This window comes from Aplidium turbinatum, chromosome 8 (genome assembly GCF_918807975.1).
Source record: "Aplidium turbinatum chromosome 8, kaAplTurb1.1, whole genome shotgun sequence".
Lineage (NCBI taxonomy): Eukaryota > Metazoa > Chordata > Ascidiacea > Aplousobranchia > Polyclinidae > Aplidium > Aplidium turbinatum.
This window is the reverse complement of record NC_137479.1, coordinates 29,482,404-29,494,576: the sequence shown is the minus strand read 5'-3', so window position 1 is coordinate 29,494,576 and position 12,173 is coordinate 29,482,404. Positions and strand designations below refer to the sequence as shown.

The 12,173-nt window shown below is 39.2% G+C and overlaps 1 protein-coding gene across 1 annotated transcript; it reads left to right on the top strand.

The window, feature by feature from the left end:
• The first annotated feature begins 1,777 nt into the window (after positions 1–1,777).
• LOC145775116 (uncharacterized) lies at positions 1,778–11,041 on the top strand. Its single transcript, XM_082586323.1, has 7 exons — positions 1,778–1,898; positions 2,229–2,337; positions 5,227–5,317; positions 5,758–5,858; positions 9,020–9,198; positions 9,717–9,794; positions 10,856–11,041. Exons 2-7 carry the CDS (start codon positions 2,310–2,312, stop codon positions 11,021–11,023), a joined length of 645 nt encoding a protein of 214 aa, XP_082442449.1. The 5' UTR covers positions 1,778–1,898; positions 2,229–2,309; the 3' UTR covers positions 11,024–11,041.
• Positions 11,042–12,173: the final 1,132 nt, after the last annotated feature.

Below are 12,173 nucleotides of genomic sequence, written 5' to 3'. Positions count from 1 at the left end.
GAAAAGTTTGTTGGACAGTTGAAGACTTAACTGGTACATTGAAAGCTTGGGAAATCAAAAATTTCCACCGGAAGTTATATTGTTACATGATGGGTCTCCAGCTGTCTATCAAGAGAAATCTTTTAATCCGGCTGCAAAAACACAAGAAAGCACATAGGAAATTTCACCAACATCGAACATTGCTTTGAAATTGTAGTTCAGTTATTTTTGTAGCATTATTGTATCCTAGCACTACATTGTCCACTTACCTACTTCATCCCATACGCCCACTTCTGTCATGTCTTACATTGTATATGATAGGCCCCACGCATTATCCAATAGCTTGAAAGGGATATGAAAAAATGGAATACTGTAGGTATATATAAGTTTGCTGTTTATTGCAGAACTGTTCTTCTGAAGACCGCATCTCTCTTGCTTATGATAAGATAAGTGGAAAAGTTTCTACTTCGGGATCTCCAGCTCTTGGCAATATTACTTTAACAACCTCAGATCATCTGTTCAAAGCTCGACAGTTCCGACACTTTGTGCGCTGCGCGTATTGCGATCGATTAATTCGAACCACTTTCAAGAAGCCTGGATTACGCTGCACACGTATGTTGGTTTGATTGGTTCGTTTGAATCTTTGAACTCCAATGAGAAAGCTTCTGATAGATTTTTGCCGGCTGTTTTGCGTAATTGCAAAAGCTTGAATTATTGAAGCACGCTCGTTACCCAGATCGACAAAGTACCCAACAAACAAATTACCACCTTTTACATTGATTCAACGTCTACAGACGTTGATTTGCTGGCTGGGATTGCTAAAAAGGCTGGCTTGCTGGCTGGGTAAAGTTTCTGCTTGTAGAAGTATTGTTGTTTGTAAATTATTGCATCCACCAAGAGCTGCTGCATAGATGGCAGTCCTTAAAATGCGCTGCTCAAGCGCACACCCAGAACCAGCGCCCCTTCATCTTGGGGTTTGTTCCTACACAAAGTCGAGTACTTAACGTACAAGCAAAAAATAAAATTCCACCTCAATGTAGCCCACCCTCAAGGATGGTTTCTTTCTATCCACATCTTCGGATAGCGTAGATAATTCCACTTTTCAGTTAGTGTGAAATCTCGGATCCACTGCAAATCGCCCAGAAACGTTTTGTACACACGCAAACTAATGTATAATTCTTTTGTCAGCTTAACAACAAATTTCCGGTTGGTTGAAGCTTCATTGCGCGCATTCCAACGAGGAAGCTTTCGATGTTAGCATCTGTTTCCTGGAAACAGTTCGGAACTTGTGTTCAATCCAAATCCGCTAAGGATTGTGCAGCGATGCGACGCCGGAATATGGACAATCGCTGTTTGCTAATCTAATACCTAAATCTTCTAATTTGGCTGTCATGGCGCACGTTGGTTGGTTTTGAATCTTTATCCTCGGACTGACAAAGCCTTGATAGGTTATTCCTGGTAGTTTCGCATACTTGTAGAAGCTCTTGACGCAGGGCCGGTTACCGAGATTGACAGAGTGAAGTTTCCGATTGTTGAAGTGTTGTTGCCGGGGAATTATTCCATTCACTAAGTGCCGCTGAATGGAGAGCAGTCCTGAAATGCGTTGCTCGAGCGCACACCCCGAGAGTCGAACTTGCGCCGCGTGATCTTGAGCCGGGCGTATAACCACTGAGCTAACGAGGCGGACGATCGTCACTCGAGTCACGTAACGATCGACTCGCCATTAGGCCACGGTGTTGTAGTTTAAATACGAGAAAATGCTGGTAAATTGAGGGTACGTGTGCACCCTCAAATTGTGAGTCTCAACTTATCTTCAAATTGAAGCCTAGATTTACAATTTTATCGTTTATTTTTCAGGATGTGGTATCCATATCCACGAAGCATGCCAGGAAGACTTGACCAAGAGCTGTGTCGAAGTGGTAATTATGTGGCATATCCAGAAAACGATTTCTTGCCTTTCTGACGCGATGCACTGCAAACGCAGAAACAATACGCAGAAACAATTTAGAAATGACGTTAAAGATACAACTTTACATCAATTCATTATTCCTATCACCAATATAATTCCAATGTTGACAAATTGTTCACAAAAACGTCAAAGAATGTTGCATTGAAGTTTGTACTGCACGCGTGCTTCCATATTTAAAATATGAAATTTTATCACACTGTTTTATTTGCTGGTTCCCATTCAAAATTTTCGTTTGCCATGCGCGTTTATCGATTGTTCTTAAATCTTTGTTACCTCACAGATCGTCGGACATCATCACTTCCGTCAGAAAAATTACACCCGCCCAACTTACTGTGATCACTGCAAGAGGTTACTTGCTGGTATGATGAACCAGGGACTCAAATGCTCAGGTCAGTTGGCCCAGGGGCAGATTCCATTGGAAACTTTAGAGAGAAGGCATTTCAGCATACTTTAGAACCAAGCTTTTGCAGTTTTAGCCAACAAAACATTAAACTACCATTAACGTGTCATCACTCCTGTAAAAAGGATGAGGTATATGTCATAATCATGCTGTGATAAAACAATTAATAACAGAATGATGGATGCAATGACGATGTCTAAGTATGACTTTGCAAATACACATTTTTCCTTGTTTTTCATGTCATTTTAATAGTGAAACCTTTGTGTTATTGTTAGCAACCTATACGTGAATATTGGCAACTGACTGTGGTAAAACAAGTCAGTAAAGACCTTTTTCAACCCAGTGGACTTCAACAGTGAAATACCTGGTAGGCCTAATTAAATTTCCGGTGGTAGTTATAATCAAAGGAGTAGTTGGTATAATAACTGAACAACTTGCACTGAAGATATAAAATACTCTACATCTTCTTGCTTACATTTGTCAACGTTTGCTGCCGAGAAGATAGATACCATCATTGAGATGTGGTATTATTGAGGGGTCCACAGGGCACTTTTGGACCCATGATGATTTTGGGGGCTAAAACCTTTCCAAGATATCCGGGAACATAATAAAGGCTATAGTCCATTTCATCTTTCATCTCACAAGTAAAATTATTCGACCATTTGTTTGATGTTTAGCGTGTAATATCCCTATATACTACGTCATCAATCTTTTCAAAGTATCTTTACGTGTAAGAGATAGAAACAAATTGTGGCAGGTACCAAGTTTTAGAATCAACTACTTTTTGGTTTAAAGTGCCTCTGACAGGAAAATAAATTTGCTAAATTTACCTAAGATACCAAAGAGATGACACTAACAAACTTCCCTGACCAGCAAATCGTAAAAAATATCAACAGGCTACTAAGTTACACGCTTGCAAACTTTCGTTCATTTTCGGCAAATCTGGCAATCAGTCAATTACGAAAATAAAAACGGCAACACCGCTGTGACGTCACCGTGGGTTGGAAGGATACATTCTTTCTCTCTGGTGAGTTGGTAAGGTATGGTACGACTGCTCCAAAACGTCAATGTGTGGGGCTCTATTGGTCGAAAGCATGTGCAAAATGAGAATTACCGAAAGGAAAAAGTCAACTTATTATTACTATCAGGTTTAGATCAAATAGATTGAGTTTATTTTTATCAAACAGCATCTCAATTCAATTGAAATTGCAGTTTTTCTAAACTCTTGTAGGGCTACAATTTGGATAATTTTTTTGTTTATCCTAATCTGGCTATAGCCATTTGCAGTGTAACAGCAGTATCTCACAGACAGTACCCTTAATTTATGGTTGAGGTAATGCCTGGAAATTGCTGTTTATGTGACAGAGTCACTGACAAAGACGTGTGCTATATTTTCATGCTTTCAAACAAAACAAGGTGCTGAGAAGAAAATAGTCAAAGTTTTCTTCAAGTCTTCGAAAGTGGGATGGACCATACAAAACTAGTCGTATATGTTCTCTTTACTTCAATGGAGATGATTTTGTTAACACCACAAACCCGATTTGGATCTTCTCAGCAATGAGTGGCGTGCTGGGAACTGTAGGTGGTGCGTTTGCCACAAGTGCGAGTCTATGTCCCAGCCCAATGAATGTGTATGTTGCCATGAAGTGCCACAGACGAAAGCACTTTTGAAGAAAGACCCATCTAGCTGTGTTACCAATTTGACCCATTTTGAGGCACACTTACATCCTGCAGTTCTGAGGACTTTTTTTATGAGGAGCAGGAAGAACTGGAGAAAAAGCAATAAACCGAAAGGAGAAAACGGAGACCTATCGAAAGAGTAAGGATGCTACATTAGGCTAAAAATACCCTAAACGCTAAAAAATGCACACTAAACAAAGTGATTTTATTTCCTTGCAGGCAGTATCGGTAATTAGTCGCTTACAGGCATGTACATGTATTGGAGTGGATACTACAAGGTGGTGCTCTCGGAAGCAACAATCGGATTGTGCTGCCGTCATGCATTGTTTGGCAAATCCGAAACAATTTTAAAGTCCAGATGACTATTACACCGGTTTTTAATGGCCAACTGAAGGCACATTATGAGAGAGAGAGAGAACTTTTATTTATTTATGAATAGTGATGATGAAATAAATATGAATGATGATTCGTACGATTTCTTCATTTTTCACTTCAAGTATATTTTAGGTTTTGTAGGAACGTATCCAGTACAGTTTTATTAAACTGCAAAAAAGAATAAATATTCGAAGAAAGCAACCGCTTGTACCAACTCCGACCAAACTGTGATCCACCAATTACATCTAGAAAGCATTTGTTTTATTCGTCGCTAACGACGCCCACCCACGATGACGTAATACCACCAAAGTCGTCGCAGAGCAGTGAAATATGGAGTTTCGCCTGTGGTGGCGCTGTGGAACTGTCGTTTTGTATAAATTTCGCCCTTACCAGTCGAGCTTCGAGGTTAAGATTAAAAAGTTCGTTAAGCATAATTCTGCGCTAGAAAATGCTTAGAAAAGTTACTATACTTGGGTCCAACCTGTCAGGGGCACTTTAAGAAAATTAGCCCACTTCTTTTTTCTTAACTTTACAAGCCACCTTGTACTTAGATATTTCATTAGAGTTGTTTTGTTTTTGCAATGGTGTGTTTTTGGCACCATTGATATTATTGGTACCGGACCAAAATTAGACGGTTCTGGGTGTTGGTTTCACATCTCGCCGAGTCATATGAAAAGTACTTATTCAGATCCTAAATGTGCTTGGTTGCTCCCTCATACGGCTTCTCTGAAAACTTTTTACCTTATAAAACGTTCCAAACTTGCAACCAATGATGGATGAATATCATATGAAGCACACTCATTATTTTCACATGTCTTCACAGAGTGTGGTACAAACGTCCATTCAAAATGCCAGGAATTAATTGAAATTCATTGTGAAGGTTCAATGAGGAAGAGCAGAAAGAAGCAAAGCTCGTAAGTATTTTCATTAGGTAATTGGCTCCTGAGCCTGATATACAAAAAGGCTGTAAAATAAAACTCAATTTATTTGCTAATGTAGGGCAGTATTAAACGTATTTTTATCAGCAACTGTCTTTAAATCGTTATATACTGTATTATTTTATTTGGCATCAAACGCCGCATACATTAAGATAAACGCATCATTGCATTTTAAAGGAAGCATAGCACAGAAGTTGCAATATATGCTTAAATATTGATATTTGTTCTGTGTTACACAATAAATACTATTAATACTACAAAAAGTGCTCAATGCCAAGTAAAAAGCCAAGCAGAGCGATTTTATTTGAATAAGGACCTTCTGATGATCCCTCTTTTAGGTGGAGCAGGCTGTAAAGGTTTTTAGTGTATAGTAACTATATTTGATGTTCTGCGTCACATGTGCAAACTTGGTTTAGAAATTCGCCCTCTCCTAAAAGGCGTTCCACCCCCGGCACATCAACCGCTGAAACATACGAAGTGACGGAAAAGACGCCACTTATTTCACATAAATCACAAGGTGAGAGGTGTTATTCATATGAAAACCTACCTCCACCCAGGGTGTAACAAACAGGGTGAATGCAAATGCAGTTGTCTTGGGAAAGGTTATTAAGCTTTCATTACTTTCACCGTCGTAGTTTAAAACAGAAATATTTTCTTCCCATCCTCAACGCTAGACAACAGATGATGGAGTTTTACTTGCGATTACTTTATTACTACGATTACAATTTACTAAGATTACGGATTTTTATGATTACGGATTACTATGATTACGGTCTACTACAACTACGGATTACTATGAATATGGATTAGTATGATTACGGATTAGTAGGCTATGATTAGTGATTACGGATCAACAGTGACGTTCGGTGGCTTAAACCGTTGGGAAAGCAACTTGGAAAACTGCTGCAACTCAATTTTTCTGCAGATGGAGGGGCAGGGGGGGCAATGGTGCCCTTTTAAATTCATGTAACCTACTGCACATTTTGCAATATAACAATTTGTGCTATTCGCTTCAGTACAGGCCTTAAAACTCGTTTTTTTTTCGGCAGCCATGTGGCCTACCGGGAGCTCCTTCTCGGCGGCCAAATCTGCGTGCTTGGAGGTCAAAATACAAAATAAAAATAACGATAGCACAAGTAGGCCTAAATAGAATTAAACTTGAAACAATGCAAAAATGATCACTTAGCGTTGTTGAAGTCTGGGCCTGGGCGACGTCCTACAATAGAATCGTTGCACCACGCAATAACTGCTTTATCGGGATTGTAATCCAGTACTGCGGGACCATCTAACCGTCTAACGACACTCGCACGAGTGTCTCCAATGTGGCTGATTTTAAAAAAGTTCGCCACTCCCCTAGAATTCTGTTTAGCAACGAAAAATAACGTTCGACATGTGTTGACGATGACGGCAAGGTAATAAAATAAGTATTTCAATGATGTGAAGGACATTGCTAAAAGAAGCATCATTTTTGCAAAATATGATCAAAAAATGTTTTCCCCTCGGATGTCAACTAACCTAGTTCTCCTTTTTAATGTCCGACAACATCGAATAGACATAAAAACGACAATATTGCCAGCCGATGTAAATTAGCACTTCGGATTAAGACTTTGTTAAAATTAACGTCGGGAATTACAAACAAGACTTACAGCGCTGGTGATCGCAAATGGATATATTCCATCAATAACAAATATTTCCGCACAATGCAACAGTGGCGATTATGACGCGCTGACCTAATTTTGCGTCACTCTTTGATACTACATATTTTCGACAGTTAATCCACGATCATTCTATTGCGAAATTAAATAATTGGCTAGAAGAGACCGGCGGCCAAACTTGGCCGATTGAGGAGGTAGCACCGGCGGCCATTCAAGCACTACTTAGCGGCCATGGCCGCAGGCTACTTTAAGGCTTGACAGTAGGTTACATCATTATAACATAGCATGATGCCCTTTTTTGTATACCGGACACTTGTAGGCTATCATTAGCCTACTCATGGCCACCTAAAGATACGGCCTGATTTGTCACATTTTGCAGAAATTTCCAGGTTTTTCTAACTTTGGGCGAACGTTTAAATAAATTTTTCTAAAAGTTAGATTTTTACGCTTTCTTTATTCTTTTCCCCAGATGACACAATAGGTTTTAACATCCTCACATGTTGAAAAACAAAGAAAATTTGATTTCGCGTTTTTCAACTTCCTTTTTCTCATTTGCTACTGCTTCCCAAGGCAACAAAAAGTTTTTTGTCATCAGGAAACAGCAAAAAGTAAAAACATCTCCAAAAATGTCAGTCAAGCACTAGCAGTAGCTGTAATCAAAATCTGCAAAATGTGACAAATCAGGCCACATCTCCAGGTGGCCATGGCCTACTCAATACATAGTGAGCTGATAGATTAGCATTGTCGCTACGGTATAGCCTATCTTATCTTAAAACTTGAAAAAAAATTTGGCCTTTTAGTAAACAAAAGTGCCCTTTTTTCGTAATCTTGCCCCCCCAGTCAAAAATCGTTCCGGCGCCCCTGGTAGTAGGCACGAAGGGTGTAACCGTCGGGCGAAGCCCGAAGGCGTGTTACCGAAGGCAACACTTCCAGCGGGGGGTCTGGGGGGCCTCCCCCAGAAATTTTTGAAAACACTTCCAATTTGGTGCGCTCTGAGAGCATTTCCAAAACAAATCAAAAATAAAAATCTGTCAAATTGTGCTTCGCCTATGTCGTGATCATACATCCATTTAATGTTTAGAAGTCATGAACAATCTTAATTTTAACGTTGCAGGACCAAATCCTGTGTTAGACATGGAATAATAGTTGTCTAAATGTTTAATTCGTCATGAATGTTCATTCTCAGATATTCAGTTAAGCCTACACTACACACTTAGGCCTAAACATTACAACCGCAAGCAATTTGTACAAAAAGCTGGATAAGTTTGCCTCCTGCGTATAGAAGCTTAACAAGCTAAATATTGCATCCGCACCTGAACGTTCATTGGCGAAGTAACGTTATATCAACGCTGTAAAAAGGGCAAAGGCATGACTATGAAAGCTAGTACAGTAGGCCAAAGTACATGGCGAGAGGACATCAAAAAAACAGCAACAAGCTTTTTGGCATTATGATGCTGTGCGTGTACCGTGACGAGATACCATTCTGACGAGTTAGTCTAGTCGCTCTAGCGAATGTACGCATTGACGTCACTGGGAAAGCACAACTAACCTACCATAACCATAACACATCTGATTGGCTAAGCAGCTGGTGACGTTTTGCAAAACGGCTGAGGATTGGTTAAAACGAAGGCGTTTTTTGACATTTTTGAATCTGGGAAAGCAAGTTTGATAGTTGCTTACCTGGAGCCTCAGTGATTGTTTCTGACAGAAGCGTTTGCGTCAATTGGCATTTATAGGCAAGACATGCGGTTTGGTGAGGACTTAGACTACTCACAAGAGTTACGAGTAATTCTAGTTACGAATACAGTAATTTTCAAGTTAAAATAGACGTGATAAAAATAATAAGTTAAACCTAGAATTCAGTCATTATATTTTGCATAGTTTTTGCTAAGGTAAGCACTGCTTTCCTTGCTTTCCCTCACCGATCGTCACTGCGGATCAGTGTGATTACGGATTAGTATGATTACAGATTATTGCGATTACGGATTACTTTTCACAACTCTGACTAATTTGCTTTTTGTAGAGTCTTTCACAATAGACCCCTCGAAATTATTTTTAACAATGCCCAAACTGGAGTCTTCGTGTGAAGTGCCTATGCCTACATCTTTGTATACATCATCCGTTCCATCAAGTCCCAAGCATGAGCAAGAGGATTTTCAAAAAAAGTCACTTGACTCCTCCTTTGCGGAATTAGAACATCAAGTAAGTACACTGCAAGAGCCCGCTCCGCGTTAATTCAGTGGTTAAATGCCCAACTTTGTACACCAAGAAACCTCAATACCAAGATGCGCTGGTTCGACTCTTGGGGTGTGCGCTTGAGCAACGCATTTCAGGACTGTTTTCCATCCAGTGGCACCTGTAATTCCCCTGCAACAATAATTCCCTTGCAACAATACTTTAATAACAATCGAAAACTTCACTCTGCCAATCTCGGTGACCGTTCCGTCAGTGGTTTAAAGCCTCTAAGTCTACAAGTATGCGAAACGCCAAGAATAACGTATCAAAGGCTTTGTCAATCCAAAGATAAAGATCCAAAACCAACCAACCAAAAGTAGCAATAGGCCTGTAGCTTTTTGAAACGTCAGTAAACCTATGAAAACTTTAAATTTCGGTTACTTGTATGTTTCCTGTCTTAGATAAACATAGCTGAAAAGTTTCATATTTTGAGTAAGAAACGGATCCAAATCTTTATAACATATCGGGATATTGTTTTGTTTCAGGTTGAAGAGGTTACTGAAGTAATCTCCATAAACGCACAAAAACTAAGTGATAGAGAGGAAAGTTTAGAATCACTGAAGGTAACTATAAAGCCATAACGTTCAAGCTTCTATAAAGTATGTTAGAACAACTTAAGCAAGTTTTGACAACACCCCAGGCAAAAAAAATAACAAATTTTTTCTGCCAGGTGAGTGGTTGTCAAAACTTGGTCGCTCAAGATCCATATGCTGCGGCTCTGAAACAACATGAACTAAGTTAATCACCAATCAATAAGCTCTATATCTGCCCTGACAAGGTTGCTTTCTAGTCGAGAACCAAACAGTAACACGGTATTATCATTGTTTGGTATTATCATTGTTTGGTATTATCATTATTATCTTGTCACCAGCGTAGCCTAGTGGATTAGAGTTGTCGACTGCATTGCCGAGTGGTGAGAGCCCTGGAACGACGTTCGAAAGGGCGCCGGTTCGACACCGCTCAAAAGCATGCAGCTGCGTCTTTGGTAAGGCACTTAATTAAAGGCATGCTTGAAGGTGGTCACGAAGATTGGCTTCCTTGCCTTCCCGTCCACTTAATCTAAATCCTCAATCATCGGGCGTAAGCCTGGATACGACAAACAAACATCATTGTTTAAAGACCAAAATTCAAACCAACAATTCCATCTCTTATACATTGGCTCAACATCTACAGTATAAACGTTAAATTAATATGAAAAAGCTTAGTTACTGACTGGGTAGGTCTTAACCCAAGCAACATAGTAACAAACAATATTAAATACAGTAAAACAGTAACTACAAAGAACGTAAAAATTGATTGCAACATTTTAGTTGCTTCATTAATGCCTAATTCTTGCTTTTCAGTATTTTTTTAATGCAGAATAAACAAGGTTTCTTTTCATGTTTCAACTAAAACGTTTCACAATGATTTATATTATTTTACTAGTTTAATTCTCAGCCAGCAAATCAGTCTTTTTACATTGATTGAACGTCTGCAGACGTTGAATTAATGCAGAAACTGATAGAGTTACTCTATTCTACAGTACATATGTGTTACAACAAAGCTTGCTCTTCAGTAGAATTGCATCTGTAATCTAATGTTAGTTTTAATTTTATGAAGGACAATGTTTGTGCTACACTTTCAGAGTCAAGCAGACACATTGGAAGAGCATTCCAAAATATTTAGCGATCATACGAAGGAAATCAAAAAAGAGGCCGCAAAAAACAACAAAAAGCTCTGGATTGGATTCGCTACAGCGATAACTTTAGTTGTTCTTTTACTGATCTTGCTCATTGTAACTGAACTAAACTAAGATGAATGTCACTTACGTGTTATTATCAACAGCTGTAATAGATACTTATGCATTTACATTCAAACAATACAAACACACAGTCATTGTCGAATTGTCGGCTGCATAGCCGAGTGGTGAGAGCCTCGGAACGGCAGTCGAAAGGTCGCCGGTTTGACACCGCTGAAGAGCATGCGGCTGTTTCTTTGGGAAGACACTTAAAGGCATGCCTGAAGATGGACTCGAAGATTGGCTTCCTTGCCTTCCCATCCACTTAATCTAAATCAGGGGTCACCAACTTTTTTGCATGCGGACCACTTTGGGACTAAGGAGAGCTGTGGCGGGCCGCAATAATAAAATGTTAGGTAGGTTGACTCTTATGCTAGAAAAGAACGCATTTCGTACCCAGTATCCAGCATTACATGTTGATAATATTTATATTAGAATACCGCAGCAACAAAATTAGTCGAACAACGCTACTGCCAGGCCAAGCTTCTTTAACAACACTTTTGACTTCTTTAACAATGCCTAATAAACGAGGGCACTTGTTTTGCGCACTTATAGCGAGACGAGCGGTTTCATCCGAATATTCATCGCCAAGCAAGAGTGATGTTGTCACTTCGCTTCACAAAAGATATCTTGCAATTAACAGCTTCAGTAACCAAAGAAATGTTTGACATATCGCAATACAGGCAACAACAGTGACCTGCTAACATATCAGCGGAAAATAGGCTCCACTAACAAGGAAAAAATAACCAGGCACCATGAAACAAATGCTTGTAGAAATCACCGAAAAAAAAGTTTCTATCGTAACTCATGAACGGTGTTCCTTCTAAAAAAGCAATGAGTGGGTTTTTCATCCTTTTTGTGAGAGTCTATAAAACCATCTTTCTTTGGTAATTATTAGACAACTGTCACTTGCGGTGCTGATCAGCATGGCAAGAATTGTTGATTAACAACATTCTGCAGTACCAAACTAAATATTTTCATAACACAACCAGAAGTTGTCTTATGAAAATACAACCATAATACAACCAGAAGTAATGCAACCAACACCTGTCAGAAGATATTTCATTTTCTTGATACAACCAGAAAAAGTCTTTAAATTTATATATAATATTTTGCCAATTTTTAAAATTATAAATTGAGTTGGCACACCGACCTATTTTGCCAA

Coding starts and splice junctions, on each gene's coding strand:
- LOC145775116 (XM_082586323.1), top strand. CDS start 2,310: ATGATGAACCAGGGACTCAAATGCTCAG. Junction 5,318..5,757: donor AGCAGAAAGAAGCAAAGCTC/GTAAGTATTTTC, acceptor AACTTGGTTTAG/AAATTCGCCCTCTCCTAAAA. Junction 9,795..10,855: donor AAAGTTTAGAATCACTGAAG/GTAACTATAAAG, acceptor CTACACTTTCAG/AGTCAAGCAGACACATTGGA.